The following is a 19,267-nucleotide window of genomic DNA, read 5'->3' as shown; positions in this document are numbered from 1 at the left end:
AACCTGCTCTTACCAGAAACACAGACATGACTACAGCCTCCATTGAACTGCAGGCAGGAGCTGGAGCAGTTGTCCTGTTTAGACTCTGCATAAACGTGGATGCCATTTGGGCGGTACTGCATGTCCTGCATCAACACTGCAAAGCTAGAGCCATCATCTTTCCCAGCCCGATAGACGGCTCTCTCAGTCCAGTCAGTCCAGAAGATATCCTGCTGGAATACAGTTATGGCGAAGGGATACTGGACCCCCTGCACAATCACTTGTCGGTTCTCACCCGTCAAAGTGGACCGCTCAATTTTGTCTCTAAGAGAAGCAGTAAAGTAAGAAAGAAGTTGTCAAGAGAATATGCTACAAATTATATTCCTTGGCTACTTTTGTAATAAAATAGTGAACATACAGTGAGGAATCTGCCCAGTACAACATCCTCTCCTCATAGTCCAAAGACAGACCATTGGGCATTGACAGACCACTGTCAATGATGGAAGTCCGGAAGTTACCACCCAGTGTGGCCCTCTCAATCTTTGCTGGAGTGCCCCAGTCAGTCCAGTACGTGTAACTAGACAGAGAGAACCGGGACACAGGAGGAGAGAGAGCTCATCAGTATATTTTGATTATGTTCATATCACAGTGAAAACCTAGAAATTGTTATATCTTGTCTTATCTGTAGAGAAGGATGTGAAGTGAAGTAATAGTCATTTGCTTTTACCCATAGCAGGGGTCGACAACAATGCCTCTGGGGCGGTTGGCATGGGCAATGATTGAGCGGTTCATCCCGTCCACCCCTATGGACTGTACATTGCGGCTGTAGTAGTCGGTGAAGTACAGACGTTTGTTGACCCAATCATACGCCAAGCCCTCTGGGTCATCCAAATCTGAACAGTATCAAATAGAAGAGAGGATATTGAATAAAGAGATCATTAAGGAAAGTGAAACAGAGAGTGTCGGAGAAGGCAATGGTAAGGACAATAAAAAGCAACAATAGAACAGTAGGAGAACACAAGTCACAATTGATGATAAACTTACTTGAAGCTATAATGATCGGCGGGCTGGTGGCAGATGTTGTGGTGATGTAGCCAATCCTACTCCGGCCTATCCCCATGTACTGAGTGAAGAAAATTCGCCTTTCCTTGAAGTCATAATCCAGTGCCATTAAGCTGTAGCCCAGGTTCACTGTTGGATAAGGGCTGCTGTGATCCGTGGGATCTAACCTCAAGCTATTCAGTGTGTAGTCTGTGGTGAAAACTAGATACTCATCTAGTCCATAACCACATGTTACACCATTATTAAGGAGTGACCCATGTGCACAACCACATTTTGGCTTCTGCTGGTCTGGTATGGCAAAGCACAGCTGCTGGCAGCGTCCATTGTCTTCCTGGCATGGGTTAAAGTCCACCTGGTTGGCAGATGTTGGTTGGACATGAACGTCAAAGATGGTAACATCCATCAGTCCATCAAGATTGTCTCGTATTACCTGATAACAGGAAAAAATGTTATGTTATGTTGATGTTATTTAGTGGCAGGGTTAATTAAACATCCTAATTTCTAACGAATATATGAAGAGCTAATTAAGAGTTAATCTCTTAGATTTTCTCATAGGAAAGCATTCTCTGGACAGAGTAAAATGATGTCACTACTAAACTATTATACATGCTAAGTACAAACTTATTGCAGCTGGTACATTTTACTTTATTTCAGTAGCTCATTCCTGTTTAATATAGCAGTAGCCATGGCTTCACTATACTCAATGGGATGTTTTCGTCATAGTCCAGCCCAAAGTAAGACAATGTTCTAATTGGACAAAACAACTGCTTTGAATAGCGCCACTATACCAAGCGTAGGTGGCGATAACTGAAAAATATTGTGTCTGATTACCTGAGAAAATGTTTTTTGCATCTGGTTGACAACAAGAAATTCTGGATATAAAAGGACTTGCTAAATTTGGGCCCATGTGATTCTTCATACATTGTACAAATGATTTAGTTGTTTTAATGAAAGACCACAAAACAGGATCAGTTTGAAAGCTAAAACTATGGTAAATTAAGCTGGTTTCACGCTCACCTCTGGCTGGGTGGTGTTGGCTGGGTCTGTACTGGCCTGAAAGAGCTTGCCAAGTTTTTTATCCACCCACAGCATGTTGTTTCCAAATATAGCCATCCCTGTCGGAGATGGATACCTACTTCCATACCGGATAATCTGTCTCTGTGAGCCGTCTGAGGCCATGCGCGAGATCATATCAAGAGCATCATCCGTCCAGTAAAGAAAGTCACTGAAATAATCGACAGTTAGGCCACGAGGGGACGCCAGGCTCTCTGATGCCAGTACAGTGCGGTTGGTGCCATCCAGCAGGGACCGCTCAATCTTAGGCGTTTGGCCACCGTCAGTCCAGAAGAGGTAGCGAAGCTTGGGGCTGACAGCCAGGTCACGGGGCTGGTCCTGGGAGGACTTGAGGAGAATCTTTCTGTAGGTGGTGTTGATGGCCAGCACCTCCAGGAAGGTCTCACTCTCAAAGGCATTGCTAAAGTACAAGTTACCTGAAGAGGTGAATGAAGAGATGGGAAGGAAAAGAGTATAATTAGCACAAAGATGCGCAGCCATAATTCTTTGAAAGGGTACAACAGTGACAAATTTTACATGAAATTAACAGAAAATTGTTGATTCATCAATTTTTAAATATATGGTTAATTTATTTTTACCGTTATTGTTTTATGACCATTTCTAAAGATGAATAATAGAGAGCTCTCTGTAAAAAATGTTTTGGTAAACAGAACTGGCTTCATACCAGCAACCCAGTCTACAGCAAATCCCTGGATGCCTCCTCTTCCAACGCCTGAGTTGATGACACTCCTGTGATGTCCTCCATCTATTTTGGCCCTAAAGATCCCTCTGTAGGAGGTGGAGGTGCTGTTATCAGTCCAGTATACAAAGCCAGATTCGATATGGAGGTCCAACTTCCCCTTCATGGAGTAGGAAGCTGCAAAATAGACAACAATGTTTGGATCCTGCATGCAGTGACTGATTCACAAACAATTCACAGAAAATGCTGCAGAATATGCACAACAGGCTCACACAACATAAAACCGCATAAAAAATATAAGCCAACGTACGTCCACCAACCGGCACCATAGCCTCAGAGTGGTCTGAGCTGTTTATGTGGAAACCACGGATGTACTTGGGAGTGGAGACAATGGCAAAAGATTCATAATGTTCACAGCGGGAGCCATCCTGAGATGGGTAAAAGCCTGTGGTGCAGGCACAGGTCTTCTGATTGTTTGGTTTGGGCAGACAGAGGTGAGTACAGCCCCCATTGTTGGAGCTGCAGGCATTAGTCGTCCCTGCTGAGTCTGAGATGGGAGAGACAAAGACAATGGCGGTGGTGCTGAGCATTATTGGATCTTATGAGCCCATAATATTAGAATGCCACTGTTTATTGTGCTATGCTAACTCTCTCTCTAACCAAAAATGTCAAAGGCATATCAAAGAAAAAATTGTATTTTTAGAAAATCTGTTTTTTTTTCTTTTCCATTTGCTTAAACATGTTATGTTTTATACAAAAATGTTGAATACATACATAGATGTGTGTGTGTGTGTGTGTGTGTGTGTGTGTGTGTGTGTGTGTGTGTGTGTGTGTGTGTGTGTGTGTGTGTGTGTGTGTGTGTGTGTTTGTATGTGTGTATATCTCCTGAAAATATCTGCCACACTTTCAATTGTGCAGAATTGAAATTTAATTCCCTTAAGGACTTTTCCTTACATTTGATAAATCAGGCACACACAGAAGTGATTATTTACTGAGCTACTATGGCAGCTGTAATGGTAAAGAGCCTTTTCAACACAAAAACTACATTTAACAGAAGAATTATAAGTAGTGTTCAATCCTGCAGTGTCCTGTCCTTGAGGAAGACACTAAACTCAGCTCACTCACCTGCAGCAATTACCTGTTGCATAATGGATGAAAACACCAAATAGCTCAAGGACAGATACCTTTGGATTAAATATAAAACCACGTACTGTCTCTGGCATGTACTTTAAGGGCACGCAGGCCAGACATGCCGCTCCTCATCATCACCATATTGGCACCGGTGTCCTTTTCCACCCTCTCGATGACCTCATAGTCCAGGTCGGTGTAGTAGAGGTGGTTCTGGTAAATTGTCAGCCCCCATGGGTGGGATAGGCCACTGACCACTGTCACCCGGGTTACACCATCCATGGTGCCACTCTCGATCTGGGTAAACACAAAAGGTAAAGTATTATAATTAATCCCTTTTCTTTTTTCTTTTTTTTAAGCAAAAATGCATTCATTTCATGCCATGTTCTCTTTCTGTTGTTGGATTTTTTTTTATTGCAGCTTGAAATCATATGAACAATAACTGAGTATTTTTGTTCTTAGTCAGATTAAGCATGTATACTGTACGTACTACCCCTGAGCCTGCCAAACCCCAGTACAGTTTCCTGGTAGAAATGTCAGCGGTGATGAATCCTATGTTGGCCATGTTGCCTGTGTAGAGGTTCCTGAGATTGCCTCCGTCCATGTCAGCACTGCCAACCTTTGGAGGAACTCCATTGTCTGAACCCTTGTCTGTCCAAAACAATTTCCTGTGGAGGTAAAAAAAAAAAAGTATAAAATCTCCAGAATGTTAAATCTAGCTATGTGTAAAAATGTTTTCTTGGTTGAAAAAAAGAGAGCTTCTTATAGTGGATTATTTCATCCACTGTAAAGACATGCTAAAACACAGGTACATATTTCCTGTGTACATTATGCACATGTTTGAATGTTTTAACTACAGTATTCCTGTTCATTGTTTGGGGTGTTTTGTCTTGCATCACAAGAAATATGATTGTGAAGGACATGCAGCTGTTGAAGCTGTTATCTTCTTAAATTTAAAATTAAGGAGCTATTGTCTCAATTCTGATGAGATCCTGGTCTATTGGTTCTATCTTTCCTGTGCTTGTGCATGTGTACAAAATAATAAGTATTGTTGAGGATCATGGAGGAGAAGACAAGCTAAATGTGAAGCTGAAACTTGATGATTTGCTCCTTCCATTAATCAGTAAACAGAAGCTTTACCCTCGGACTGGATCCAAGGCTATTCCAACGGGCTCTCCTGCCCCCTCCGGTTTGCCAGTGGAGGTGATGAGGGTCTTCCTATAGTGTTCGTTTCCATCTACACGGATAACCTAAGTGAAATATTATGTTTAGTTTATTTTGGCAAAAACAGAAATGAAGTGAGAAAAGGCTAAATAAATAAGTAACAAAGAAGGAAATCTGAGATACAGCAGTAATGAGTCTAAATAGGATTGACTTTCTGAGATAGTAAACAGGAAACTAGTACATGTGTTGTTAAATGGTTAAACATGTATCTTTAATCTTCCCAGGTGTTACTTTTTGTTCTTATATAAGCCCAGAACCTGAGACAAATTTTGGCTAATTTTGGCTAAAGCTGGGCTCATTTCTCATTGTCTTGCGAGTAATAATGAACACTAAGCAGCATACATTTTGTCTCCGATGGCGCTCACCTCTATGGATTTAACAGTGGGATTGGTGTAATACATGATTCGACTTATCCAATCAAAAGCCAGACCAGAGGGCGATCCCATGAAAGCTGATGGAGCAAACTCTGACCTGTTGGCACCGCTGGTTTTCACTTGCCATATAGAACCCTGACAGGTGGAGAAAAATTGGAGAAATTGTATCAAAAGAAGCCTTTTTGAAACTGATGATTCTCAGGTAATAATATTGATAATCATTTTCCATTACATGTTGTTTGAATTGTAAACTTAACACATTGTGAGAATCTTAATCTTGAGTCACAGTAATCATTACATAACATTACACATTCCTCCAGGGCTTAACTTAAAAATGTCCACTCACAGTGCTCTGCACCCAATAGACTAGCTCCTCCTGGTCATCAAAGTCGATGTCCCTCCCCTGGCTGATGCCAGACACAGGGGCCATTGCATTGTTGGAGGAGTCAGCAGGGTCCAGAGGAATGCCAAAAATAACCGAATCTCTCACCACCATCAAGAAGGGAGAGCTGTCTATAATAAAATAGGAGTACACATGATGAGTGGAATCAAACACTACTGGAGCAGGCATACTACAAAATAAATTCAAATTAAAGCTTACCTTTGATACAGGTGCGTTTGTCAGTGTCCAGTTTCCAGCCAGACTGACAGTGGCAGGTATAGTACCTAGGTCTCACGCCTGACAGCAGGCACAGCTGACTGCACAAGTGCTCTCTGCATGGGTTGATGGCTAAATACAGAACCACAGTGTCACCTTCAAACAGACATCTATCCACTTTTGTATGGTTTGCTCTGAATGCTGTTTGCAGCCTCTGGTAAAAAATGTATTATTTTCTGTGAACTTGAAGATTTTAGTGACTAAATTTGTAACAATGGTAATTTCAGTATCCTGTTTTTATATATACAATATTATATGTTAGATTGACTTAAGCAGTTGAGTTTTTGATATGTTCATATAATTGTCATTATATACGTTTTTAGGACCATAAAAACTCCAGAAGGCTTATCTTATACTCTGTAATGACACATACGATGCTTTTACCAATTCTAACTCTACTGCACACATATATTCAGCTACATTGTAAGGAAGCTACAGGGATTCAAGTGACATTTTCTGTTTTATTAGAAATTACCCCATGTGGGCTGTTTGACAGGGTGGGCCATAACGATTCCCATGGGCTGGTACACGCTGCTCATTAGAGTGGTGATGTTGCCACCGTGGAACTTGTTAGTCCTCATCACTTTGCTGGTGTAGCGTTCCGACCAGTAGATGTGGTCCTCAAAGATTGTCATACCATGTGGGTGCTGAAGAACCTGGATGTTAAGTGGGCATGTACAGGGTTAATAACTTTTCAAATTCATCCTTGTTTTCAGTTTTAGCTTAGATGCACCATCAGCACTATCCTGATATATACTGATTCAATTACACCCATTCATATAAGGTGTTTAACTAAATATACTTTACTGTTATAGTAACGTTTTTCTGTAATGTCATCTCAGCCACTTAAAAAAATGAATTTTTCTTATTCAAGGTTAAAAATGTTTATGATTCTTGGCCAAACTGATACATTACAATACTACATATACAATTACAATACTATTTTGGATATTTAAAGTTGGTACATTTGGTAACTGATGTCCTGATTCATCCGGTTTCTATGACGTGTTTTCATTAAGTGCGTTTTCTCCTCTTTCTGATTTCATCACTAAATGATCGCTATGGTTACCATATCACTCCATCACTATATTTATTTATTTATATTAAACTTAACATACCATGTCACTTGCTATGACCTGATTGCGGTTGTTCCCGTCATAGTCACAGTAATCAATATATTTGAGATAGGCGTCAGCAAAGTAGACCCTGCGTGTGGTGTAGTCCAGGGTTAGGCCATTGGGCCAATAAAGCTTCGTGCTGACGATGACTCGTCTCATGGCTCCATCCATGTCAGCTCGCTCGATCCTGGGGTTCTGACCCCAATCGGACCAGAACATCAGGTTGGTACTAGGAGAAAAGCAATGTGATAAGGAACTTTGATAAAACGCTTATTATGTCTTGGAAAAAGTTGTTCAAAGGCTCAAAGCTTTTGAAAGAAAACATTATAAGATCAAATCTGAAGACTAACTAAATGTGTGTTTCAACCAAAGAGTCTTTACTTACTAATTACGAGGGTCTAAAACCAATCCTCGGGGGCTGGTAACATTTTTGGTTAGGAGGACTTTCCGGAAGCGACCATCCAGAGTGGACACCTCAATGTTCTCCATGACGGAGTCGGTCCAATAAAGGTTCCTTGCCACCCAGTCCACAGCTATACTCTCAGGTACCATCAGACCAGTAGAGAAAACCTAGAATAACAGACACCACAACACATTGAACAATGTGAGCAATGAAAATTTTGTACAGTTCAGTAGAAGAAGAAGAAGAAGAAGAAACTGTGTTGTGAAATCATGCTTTAATGCAGTTGTGTAATCATGTCTCTTACTTCCCGTCTGTTGGTGCCGTTCTGGTAGGCACTCCATATCTTTTTCTGTGAGGCATCAGCCCAGTAGATTTTGGAAGTAGCACAATCAAAGTCTACAGTCACAATGCCTGAACCGCTTATCACTGGCTGCAACTGGGGTGGTTTCATGTTGATCCGGTTGGCAATGATCTGACTGCGCTTGGCAACCAGAAGTACAGCTGCTATAGGGTCTAAGAGCAGAAAAAAACATTATGATTCATACCAACTAATTATTTCAAGTGCCATTCTCCACAGAGAAGGGAACTGCAATAGTAATATCATGGGTTTTTTTTCTCACTTGTAGCTTTGCAGGTGCGTCTATCAGGTTCCAGGAGGTAACCATCTGAGCAGTAGCACCTGAAGCTTCCTCTTTCATTGTAGCACTGCTGGCTACAGAAACCTGGGATGAGACACTCGTTGATGTCCTCACAGGTCTTTGAGTCATTGAGCAACTGAAATCCTTCTGGACAGACGCATTGAGCCCCAAATGGTCCTTGGACACAACGCCAAACGCAGCCCCCGTTATTCAGTGCACAGTCGTCTTGGTCTTCATGAAATGATATGACATTGAATAAGTATTTATTAAGCATCTCGCTGTATTTGTTTTAATACATTCATTTTCACATAATTCTGTACGGTTTTAAGGATTTTTTCTAAATTTGGCTTATACTGTTACATTTTGATTATTTATACCCAAAATTAGATCCAGAATATGTTTTAAATCATATAAAAGAGAACAATTTCTGTGAAATTATTATATTCTTGTCTAAAGGTTAAATATAATGTATGTCAATTATGTGATATATTTTAAACTCACTGCAAATAGGTGACTCATCTGCTCCATTAGGGCAGTCCCTCTGTCCGTTGCACACCTTGTCTAGGTCGATGCACACCTGGTCAGTGGGGCACTGCCATTGACTGGAGGGACAAGAAAATGGAGGGGTGGGGCAGTTCTGTTCATCGCCCATGTCCCGGCAGTCGTTGTCACCGTCACACAACCAGCTTGTTGGAATGCACATCTTGTTGGAACACTGGAAGTAGTTGGGTCTGCAGGTGATCTCTGGGCAGCTGTTGTGTTCATCAGATCCATCCTCACAGTCTGGATGCCCATCACATTCCCACTCATCTGGAATACAGAAGCCATCTGTCTGGCACTGGAACTCATCGTTGTGGCACAGGCCTGGACCTCGAGTGGCTGGAGGCACCACAGATATTTAAAAATGTCAACAGCATGAAACTGAACATCAAGAGGTGTACTATGTATAGTTCTGTTTTTAATTCTTCTCAGTCAAATAAATGGGAAGGTGTGTCCGAATTTTAGACTGGTGCTGTACCTACATTATTTCATGTCAAAGATAGTGAATAAATCATATGAACAATAAAGGTGGCACATTTTCAAGTGCTGCAATTGGTTTTCATTACATAATTGATTTATTTATATTTTTTTTCTATACAGCACTAATCTGTGTACTTTACTTACGGCAGTCTCGCTCATCAGAATGGTCCCTGCAGTCAAACACTCCATCACAGCGATAACTTTGACTGACGCACTGGTCCCCACTGGCACAGGCAAACTCATAGGAGGAACATTTAAACTCTTCAAATAAAGAAAACACATAACAACAGAAAGAAAAGTGAAAAGAAGATATGTGAAACTTATCACAGAGCAACTAAATGAATGCACTTAATGCAAGGATTTTGCTTATAGGAAGGCACTTTGTCTTATAAACATAATCAATATGCCTGAAACATTAATCAACAAAGAATAATGTTGTTCCTACCACAGTTTTTCTCATCAGAGCCATCCAAGCAGTCCTGGTCCCCATCACACACATTGTAGTTGGATATGCAGCGGTGGTCAGGACACAGGAAGTAGGAAGGAGGGCATGTAGTGATGGTTGAATCTGCCAGTCACACTTTAGTTTCAGTATATTTGCAAGATATATTTGCATGCACCTATTTCATTAAGTGTCAACAGAGATAAAAAGGGACGGTCCCAGTATACTTACTGCAATTGTGTTCATCAGACCCATCACCACAGTCATTATCACCGTCACACACCCATGCTTTAGTAATACATCTGTTGTTATTGCAGGTAAAGTACTGAGCAGCACAGGTGGTAGGGAGACGGGTGGGACAGTTCATTTCATCAGAGCCGTCACCACAGTCGTCCATGCCGTCGCAGCGCCAATTGGACAGGATGCAGTGTTTGTTGTTGCAGGTGAACGCATACGGAGAGCAGGTCGCTCCTGGCAATTAGGTAGTGGTAAAAATATTTGAGGCATACAGTTCGATTAGTATACTCTGTAATTTACTTCACACATTTTTTTTCACACATTTACCTGTATCAGTGCAATTGGCTTCATCTGTCTTATCTACACAATCAAAAATCCCATCACAGCGGTAGGAATTGGGCCTACAGCGTCCTTCATCACACTCAAAGGCGTAGTCACCACAGTTGTTGTCAGGTGGGGGAACCGAATCATCCTTAATGCAGTCCCTCTGATTGGGTTGAAGTTTCATGCCGTATGGACAGCCGCACACTCGACTGAAGGAGGGGGTCGGGAAACAGAAGTGGCTGCAGAGCCCGTTGAGCACCATATTGCACCGGCTGGTGAATACTGTGGGTAGGATGGTGTTAGAAGTAGTCAGTGGATTTCTGGATTATTATACCTGGCTGACTCAGAGCTCAGCTATCACTCTGGTCCTGCGGTCATTGATTAGTTTGAGAAAGGGCTATGGTAATCTCTTTTTTCACTCCATTTTGTCTCTGCTTCTTGCTGTGAAATTCAATTCCAGCTCATACACACAGTATTGAAGCTTACTCACCATTCTGAATCAGTTACTGCAGGACTGGAGTGCTAAACTATTTACAGACTCCAATGCCTCCCTGTATGTGAACTTACAGTTTTGGAGGTCAGTTGTGTAGGCCTTGACATTCATAATTCCAGTAACTCCTTGTCTGATCATTTTGTTTCCTCCTCCATCCCGCTTCCTCATCTCAAATATTGCTCTGGTCCTTGTATCAGACACATACAAGTAGTCTAGAAGATAACAACACATGGTTCAGTGTTGTAATATAGGCAGAAGACATAAAAAAAACAAATTCACATTTACTAAATACAGTATAATGATTAATGAGCAGCTGTATTGCAATGATTTCAGAAGGGACACACGAAGTTGCCCAGTTAGAAAGAAGCTTATTAAATTTTAATATGTGCAACTGTTGAAGGCACACAATAATGTACAGAAAATCCTAACAATCATTTTAAATGTTTAAACACTGTTTTGGTCCCAATCAAAATAATTCTTTTAAATTGTTAGAGTAATAAAGTTTGGATTTTATTGAGTCGAGGCTGCAGATAAACCTGAATAACATAATACACTGCACAATTTTAATATTACTCAGCATGTGTAATATGCAATAGGTGAACTGGAATCAAGGAGAGGTATGCAGTGAGACCAAGAAATCCACCTGAATAAACTGTAAGGGAATATGGTTGAGTGATCTGGCCGATATTGGTGAATGTCTGCCTGTTAAATCCTTGAATGCTGATGTGACCAATCTGGTCCAAGAGGGAATCCACCCAGTACAGCCGGTCCATCCTGTTGAAGGCAGAGCACAGGGAATTAATCAGTGAATATATAGGAATCCACTGTAATCCACATCACATACAATCATTTATTCCTTGATTCTTGGAATTATTCACTGAGATCACACCATAATCCTCACTATCATCACTGTAATCATCACTGTGCTTACATATAGTCAACAGCGAGTCCATACGGCCATCCCAGTGTTGTGTTGACCAGAGGACTGGCATTGCTGCCATCAGTGAAGCCTCTCATGATGACTGCTGGACGATACCAGTCAGACCAAAATAAGTAGCTGCGGAAAAACAAGACGACACATATGTCCAGATCAGATTCATCATCAATGTTTCCAGTAAATGCATATAGAGCATGTTAATGAGAGTAACAGTTGAAGTGTCTCTGTGGTGGCAGTACCAGAATTTATGTGATATCTAAGTCCAAATGACACTGAAACTGATTTATTTTAACACTCACCCAGCACTGGGATGCACTGCAATTCCTTTAGGGTTCCTCAGTCCAATCACAATGTCTCGTCTGGACTTGTCTGTGACTCTGAAGGCCACCACTGACCTATAGGTGCTTGTGGTCCAAAACAAAACCTGGGAGGTCCAGTCGTATGCCATGGCATCTATAATTCCCACTCTGTAGCCTGTCAAAATCTGATGAACTAACGATGCAAACAGAAAGTTATAGTCATCAATGTGACACACAGGGTTGGGAATGGAGCTACGAAACACAAAATCTAACATCATCATTATCATTATGGTTCCCTATCAGCAAAAAATCTACTTACATTTATTTTACATAGCATTATGTGTTCTAATACAGTGCAGTTGTAACAGTGCTTATTACACAAATATTGTAAAAACTCACTGGTGCCATTGAGGTTTGACTTATAGACAAGACCTCTGGACCTGTCGTTGTAAAAAATTGACTCCTCTTTGCTGTCAAACTCCACAGCAGAGCCAGAGAAAGAAGTCCCGGGCCCAGTGAGGGGAAGGGTGATGTCCTCCTGGAGGGATACGTTCAGTGGGATTCCCCGCACCGCCAGAGAGGTGGCCAACAACAAGAAGTCCTTCACCTCTGTTTAAAGAGTCAGTGACGGTGGTTACTGTCTCTTAAATCCTAAATCCCTGACATGTTTAATTGTATGTTCTTGCAAGTAAAGATTTGAATAGTAGTTTTTAAAAAAGAAGTTACTAGATATGAATACATTTATTTGTACCTGCCTTTGATAAATAATAAAAGTAATAAAATTATTCCAATTTAGAAACTGTCAATTACACAACATTTGAAGTTTTATTATGACTAATACAATAACATGGAAATCTAGCAGAAAGCACGAAAAATAATGTGAACTGAGTAAGAGACTAACTCTAAATATCAGGTCATTTTGCCCTCTATGTCAAAGAAACTTACTGAAGCATGTCCGCCGGTCAGGCTGCAGGTCGTAACCATGGCGACACTTACAGCGGAAGCCCAGACCATCATTGTCAGAGCGGTGACTCAAGACACAGATTTGCTGACAGCCACCATTGTGTCTACCACAAGGGTTCATCACTGTGAGACAAGATGGATCATTTGATGATTGCAATGGTGTATTATTAGTTAGTGCAAATATAACAGATTAGACTTGGAGTATTAAAAGTCTGAACAAAAAGAAAAAAGAGTGGGTTTCACTTTCTGCCCAGCCGCAAACAGTAATTATTGCATCTCCTTACCAAAAGGTTGCAGAACAGGGTGTGAGACAACAACATGGCCCGGTCGCATTGTTGTTCGATAAAGAAGTGTTGGATTGCTGCCGTTGAACCTGTTAGCTCTCACTACACCCATCTTGGTCCAATCAGTGAAGAACACATGGTTCTCAAACACAGCAATTCCAAAAGGATGTGGGGCCTGGGTTCCACCATTGAGGACTATTTTCCTGGGGAACAGCAACACCTCAGACTCAAGTGCAGCTCAATATACTGCAGCTGCATCATTACATTTCAACCCAAAGTTAGTCTCTACACACCGAAACATCTTTTTTAATGAGTATACAATAGCATTTTCAGTATAACTTTTACCTGTCCAAACCACTGTACGTAACGGTTTCCACCGTGTCAAAGTGGCTGTCAGACCAGTAGACCCTCTGGTTGACAATATCTATGGTAATTCCTGTTGGAGTGCCAAGCCTGTTCTTCACCAACTCTAGACGATTACTGCCATCCATATAGGCGCGTTCCAGCTTCATCTGCTCACCAGCATAACCCATGTCTGTGAAGAACATGTAGCTACAAACAAATAAAAAATAAAGACTTAAAGGTGTCATACAGTAAGTCAGTTATACGATGCATACATTTCTGATAAGCTTAATGATAGTGACAACACGTAAACATGTAATCCCCTACAAATGACATGGAGCAGACTCTTGACCACAGTATATCATTCCCCCATTTAAAAAAAAGAAGAAAATCATACAAGTGTCTTTGTGCAGAAAAAAACAATGCTAGTAAAGATTCTTTAAAAAAAATCATTTCTACCAATGATCATTTTAATACCAATAGTGATGACATTGACAAATGATGTGACATGTCGTGTAATAGTTTGGAAGCTTTGAAAGACTAAAGCATTTAAACACACCCAACTGTCGGGTCCAGGGCGAGGCCATGAGGAGATTGCAGATTTTCAGCCACCAGGGTGACCCGATTCCCTCCATCAAAGTCGCACATGTCGATGCGCTCCACAGTGGCCTCTAATACATAGAGTTTGAAGTTGATCCAGTCCACAGCGAGGTTCTGAACATTGTGGACTGCAGCAGTCAGAATCTCCTTAATGTCACCGCCATTATAGTTGGCAGAATATACCTGGCAACAGAATGAAAGGGTTTGGGATGAATGCATTTCCATTCCAAACTCAACTCCTGCCCATCACCCTTGAGCAAGGTATTTAATGCACAACTGTTCCAGTAGAGTTCCAGTAGTGGACAAAAGAAATGATTACTGCTGAACTATCTATTAAAACAAATACACCTTCTATTTGGCAACCATATAAAGAAGCAAAGAAGAAGGTAGATAGTAAATAGATCTGATATCAAAATGTCACCAGACAATAATCCAGACTGACCTTTTTGGTGTATGTGTCACTCCAGAAGACTGTCTCACTATTCTTGTGGTATGCAACGCCTACAGCATAACCTTTACCCTGGGAAGGCACCAGAGTTCTGGCAAAGCGTCCGTGTATATCAGCCATCATCACATCGCCGCCGTTGGTGAAAATTAGCTGTGGAATTCCACCTGGAAAACAAATTTCAGTATTTCATTTTGTTGTATTTATCTTGGGCATTTGAGATACATTTAAAACCCTCAAACATTAGAAAAACAAACTTTTAGAAAATGTGTTGGAAAGAAAGGCCTTTAAGGGTCAGATACTCTGGTGTCCAAAATCAATACTATTTGCATTCATGTGTGCATTTGTGCATGTTTTGACTCATGGTCTCCTATGAGAACCCATCTTCGAAAGTCTTGTCTGCCTAACTGTGTCATGTTGAGCTTTTAAACGCCCCACAGATCTTGTAGCAGCAGATCATCTAAAGCAACTCTGTAATGTGTCACCCCCTGTACCTGACACATTTGCTTTGCAGACGTGACCCTGCTCCAAGAAGTATCCATCAGCACAGCTACAGTGATGCGTCCCAGGTCGATCTTCACACACCTGGTCACAGATTCCCCAGATTTGACAGTCATTATAGTCTGTGGAATAATACAAATAACCTTTTTTATGTAGGCATAAAGGTGAGAATTTATACCAGTGTTTTAAACCACAGTGCTGTGAAGTTAACCTGGTAATTGTATCTTTTGGAGAATGCTCAGGTTACAGGCTAAAACAAGAATAAATGTAGATGCATTCACGAAAACAAATATATTTGGCACCCACCCACACAGGAACGGCTGTCATTGGCTACAATGAAACCATCAGGGCAGTAGCAAGCACCACCTTCAGGAGACGGGTGGCAAAGATACTCGCAGCTCAAGGTCGAGCACTGGTCCAGGCCTATGAGTATAGGACATAAAAATCAAGATCATTGACAAATCTTAGGTTTAACCATTGCATCATCACAACTGCAATCATTATTGTGCCTATTAAAGCCATCATCAACTGAATATGGAGGCTTTCCTAGGGAAAATTACCTGAAAAAGTTTAATCTTAAAACCAAGCACGTGCAAAGGCAGCAATAATGTTGAAAGCTGTGATCATATTAAATCCTGAACAGCTGACTCCTGAGAAACATTTATGAGTACACCACAGTATGATGTCTAAAACCCTTGCACCTAAATTTACAGCCCTATGCTGCAAATGAGGGACATTTTACGACTGACCATCTTGCTAACGTGATTCTCTTTGTTTCCTCTCAATAAAAGCTCTAGCAGTACTATGGGTACAAGGTTTCTTTTAGTAGGGGACTCATACATGTAGATATCTGTCAGCCTTACCACAGGTTTTCTGAGCTGTAGAGTTGGTCTCATCTGTTCCTCCAGGACAGTCAGGTTTGTCATCACACACTTTTCCTACTGGTATACATACTACCGAGCCCGGGCATCCCCATTCACCAGGGTAACAGTCTCGAGAGTTGCTATCTAAAAACCACATGAACACACCAGTGTACATTATGAATTAGAGAGATTTTACATTTAACTCTTACAAGTCTTTAGCTAGATTATTTTCCAAAAATGAGTTATTACCTCACTTTAAACAATCATTTTACAAAGTCACAAGTTTCTAATAGTATTTTAGTACTTTTTTGGAATTAAACTCTTTTACTTTTAAATTAATTTCATGCTCCTACTAATCTATCTTCAACTCTGCCAATGACACATATTTAATATTACAGTGTAGTCTTTATGTCTAACCTGGATTTCCATTTCATTTTTTCCCCAATTAATCCACCTCTAAAAGCACATTTTCTCACCACATCCTCTCTCATCACTGTAGTCCCCACAGTCGTTGAACTGGTCACAGACCCAGCGCTGAGGAATGCAACGGCCACTTGAGCATGTAAACTCATTGCCATTACAGCTCTGGTACACTGAAGAATAAAGAATACACTGAGAACTCACATTAATTCAGGTTGAAGTGTTGCCCATCTTTCTATATAGTGCAACAAAAAATATGGACTTATATAACATCAGTGTCACAATAATCACTCTTTTTGAATATTATACATGTAGTATTTTCACAGTTTGGATGCTACGATGGCCTTCTTTTAGGGTCATTTTATCAGCTCAACTACTTTTACATGCCTTTTGTGTCCCAATTGAATGTAAGTTGAACCTCTTATTAAACTCTATTCAGTCCTCACCACAGCCTTGCTCATCACTGTTGTCCCCACAGTCATTCCAGTGGTCGCACACAAATGAATGTGGAATGCAGTAGCCATTTGTACACTGATACCGGTGGATTGGACAGTGCTGAGTCGCTAGAATAAAAAAAAAGATTGAATTTACAACAGGTCAAACAATGTGTTAATTATTGAAACCCAGTGGTAATAAAACAACCTTAATTAGTTAAACTTGCGCAATGACAGGGTAAGTTTCAACACTTCACAAAGATTACAGGGAAACAAAATTGATAAAGAACCAAAGGTGCATCATTAAGCATATAGTATGGCAATTTCAAATATACAAGCCAAATATAAATCATTGCACAACATTTTACTGTTTTTGAGACATTGACAGATTCCTGAAACATTCTTCTATCCAACTGGCATGAAAATTTACATTAACATCTGTATAGTGCAGCTGACATAATTTATCGCAGCTGGATACAAGAGTCTCTGGGGTATCTGGAAATGTCTAAAATGGGATAGTTTAGCATATTATACTAGCATATTCAAAGTCATGTTAGATTTCAGCTCCTGGACAATGCAGTAAAGAAAAAAATATACAAAAAAGAAACATTTAACTCTATTGTAGCTATTGTGACCCAATCTGGGATTAAAACATCTTGTCTACTCACTGCAGTTGAATTCATCAGAGCCGTCTCTGCAGTCCTGTAGCCCATTGCAATGCTGAGAGTGGTTGTAACAGGCCCCATTAGCGCACGTCTTCTCAGTGCATCGTGGATAGTCTGCAAAAAACACAAACTTACTCTATGAAAGGGACTTTTCATATTATGCCTATAAAACAAAAACCGAGTTTGAGTTTATAACATTGAACACAAATACCTCATAGCCTATAACTGATCAGTATTATATTATATCAATGTGCATGGTAATGAGTTGCCCTGTTCATCTTAAGTTCTTACCGCAGTTGTTTTCATCAGAGTTGTCCACGCAATCCTTCACATGGTCACATCTGTATTTTTTGGGGACACACTGGCCCTCTCGGCAGGTGAACTGATCTGGGCTGCAGGTCCGTCCTCCTGAACCAAGGAATTTTATTACAACATGCAAAATGTGCTGTACAGGAATTAAACTTGCACTTCCTTAACAAGAAAATTGTCAGCTTCTGTTTAAAAAATGCAGGTCATTTTGTTGTGTTGTCAGTCGATGTTACTGAAAATCAATTTTGTTTGACCATAATAATAATTTTGTCATAAAGATCATAGTAAAGTTTTGACCTGCATAGACCTGTTTCTTCTTACACTACTAAAATGATGTATGTCATAAAGTAACAGACAATGGAAAGGAACGTTCAAAAGGTGGCATAAAGTGTTGCTATGTACATACACTGAATGTTGTTTCATTGTAACAGCATGCATTGTTTTCTATGAGGTGATGTGGCCACCTGGTGGTTTAACTCCTTATGACTGTGCATGAAAAGGCAACTTTTTGATCTTTGACAATGTTCTCTTACATTTTTTGTACATGATTTCATCTGATCCTATCTTCAGGACAAAACGTTTTTTGTTCAAGGTGTATTAATAATCAAAACCTTTCCACAGGAAATAGCCACAGAATTTCAGTCACTCTTCCTTAACAGCGGCACACGAACGACATACCACATGCTCTTTGTTCATCTGAGCCATCGATGCAGTCTTCCTCCCCATCGCAGACAAATCCCAACGAGATGCATTCACCACTGGTTACACACTTAAATTCCTGTGAGCTGCATGAAGGAGGTGCTGCCACAAAGAATAAAACAATAGAAGAGTTTTCACATAAATAATATTGCTTAAGGTTTTCTGCTTCCAGTAGCCTACAGTTTTTCTCTTTTTTTACTGCCAAATTTCACCTTCCTATTTAATAGATTATGGACTTGGACATTCACATATATCTGGTAAATTTATGCAATAAAAGAGTGTGGAAATACTGGATTTTTAAAATGGTTTTGCTAATTTTTTTGCTGACTGAGTTTCCAGTGATTTGTTTGTTCTACTCACGGCAGTTTTGCTCATCTGAATCATCTGTGCAGTCTTTAGTTCCATCACACCTCCAGGCGATGTTAATACATTGTCCACTGGTGCACTGAAACTCCCCACTACCACAATTTCCTGCAAGAAAAAACACAGAGACAGAATGATAGGTTTAAAACATTTATCATCATCATTTATCATTGTGTGGACACAACTCACTTGTGCATTCAATACTCTTCAAAATACATTCAGTCATAGTAACACTGCACGTTTTAATGTTTGATATCAATAACACTTATATGAAAAGATATGGTTTCCTT

At 40.4% G+C, this 19,267-nt stretch overlaps 1 protein-coding gene across 1 annotated transcript in view; it reads right to left on the bottom strand.

Moving 5' to 3' along the window:
* The window catches only part of lrp2b (low density lipoprotein receptor-related protein 2b), a 37,287-nt gene that overhangs the window by 17,164 nt on the left and 856 nt on the right, over positions 1 to 19,267 (bottom strand). The window contains exons 2-44 of the mRNA XM_053341064.1: positions 18,975 to 19,085; positions 18,594 to 18,716; positions 17,898 to 18,014; positions 17,610 to 17,720; positions 16,954 to 17,070; positions 16,564 to 16,680; positions 16,088 to 16,231; positions 15,531 to 15,647; positions 15,218 to 15,346; positions 14,721 to 14,890; positions 14,238 to 14,461; positions 13,682 to 13,888; positions 13,337 to 13,539; positions 13,035 to 13,175; positions 12,489 to 12,698; positions 12,090 to 12,282; positions 11,785 to 11,910; positions 11,497 to 11,627; positions 10,928 to 11,065; positions 10,364 to 10,642; positions 10,031 to 10,270; positions 9,803 to 9,925; positions 9,502 to 9,618; positions 8,839 to 9,216; positions 8,320 to 8,568; positions 8,004 to 8,212; positions 7,682 to 7,866; positions 7,297 to 7,525; positions 6,654 to 6,834; positions 6,122 to 6,250; positions 5,867 to 6,033; positions 5,512 to 5,655; positions 5,063 to 5,172; positions 4,409 to 4,590; positions 4,178 to 4,257; positions 4,006 to 4,135; positions 3,105 to 3,341; positions 2,780 to 2,971; positions 2,059 to 2,531; positions 1,024 to 1,471; positions 707 to 872; positions 398 to 556; positions 14 to 303 (exon numbers count right to left, since the gene is read on the bottom strand). Of these exons, the coding sequence (XP_053197039.1) occupies positions 14 to 303; positions 398 to 556; positions 707 to 872; positions 1,024 to 1,471; positions 2,059 to 2,531; positions 2,780 to 2,971; positions 3,105 to 3,341; positions 4,006 to 4,135; positions 4,178 to 4,257; positions 4,409 to 4,590; positions 5,063 to 5,172; positions 5,512 to 5,655; positions 5,867 to 6,033; positions 6,122 to 6,250; positions 6,654 to 6,834; positions 7,297 to 7,525; positions 7,682 to 7,866; positions 8,004 to 8,212; positions 8,320 to 8,568; positions 8,839 to 9,216; positions 9,502 to 9,618; positions 9,803 to 9,925; positions 10,031 to 10,270; positions 10,364 to 10,642; positions 10,928 to 11,065; positions 11,497 to 11,627; positions 11,785 to 11,910; positions 12,090 to 12,282; positions 12,489 to 12,698; positions 13,035 to 13,175; positions 13,337 to 13,539; positions 13,682 to 13,888; positions 14,238 to 14,461; positions 14,721 to 14,890; positions 15,218 to 15,346; positions 15,531 to 15,647; positions 16,088 to 16,231; positions 16,564 to 16,680; positions 16,954 to 17,070; positions 17,610 to 17,720; positions 17,898 to 18,014; positions 18,594 to 18,716; positions 18,975 to 19,085 (7,926 nt within the window). The remainder of the gene's footprint in view (positions 1 to 13; positions 304 to 397; positions 557 to 706; positions 873 to 1,023; positions 1,472 to 2,058; positions 2,532 to 2,779; positions 2,972 to 3,104; positions 3,342 to 4,005; positions 4,136 to 4,177; positions 4,258 to 4,408; positions 4,591 to 5,062; positions 5,173 to 5,511; positions 5,656 to 5,866; positions 6,034 to 6,121; positions 6,251 to 6,653; positions 6,835 to 7,296; positions 7,526 to 7,681; positions 7,867 to 8,003; positions 8,213 to 8,319; positions 8,569 to 8,838; positions 9,217 to 9,501; positions 9,619 to 9,802; positions 9,926 to 10,030; positions 10,271 to 10,363; positions 10,643 to 10,927; positions 11,066 to 11,496; positions 11,628 to 11,784; positions 11,911 to 12,089; positions 12,283 to 12,488; positions 12,699 to 13,034; positions 13,176 to 13,336; positions 13,540 to 13,681; positions 13,889 to 14,237; positions 14,462 to 14,720; positions 14,891 to 15,217; positions 15,347 to 15,530; positions 15,648 to 16,087; positions 16,232 to 16,563; positions 16,681 to 16,953; positions 17,071 to 17,609; positions 17,721 to 17,897; positions 18,015 to 18,593; positions 18,717 to 18,974; positions 19,086 to 19,267) is intronic.

The sequence above is a fragment of the Scomber japonicus genome, chromosome 20, assembly GCF_027409825.1.
Source record: "Scomber japonicus isolate fScoJap1 chromosome 20, fScoJap1.pri, whole genome shotgun sequence".
In the NCBI taxonomy this organism is placed as follows: Eukaryota; Metazoa; Chordata; class Actinopteri; order Scombriformes; family Scombridae; genus Scomber; species Scomber japonicus.
Note: the sequence above shows the minus strand (reverse complement) of the source record. Positions and strands in the feature narration are given on the sequence as shown.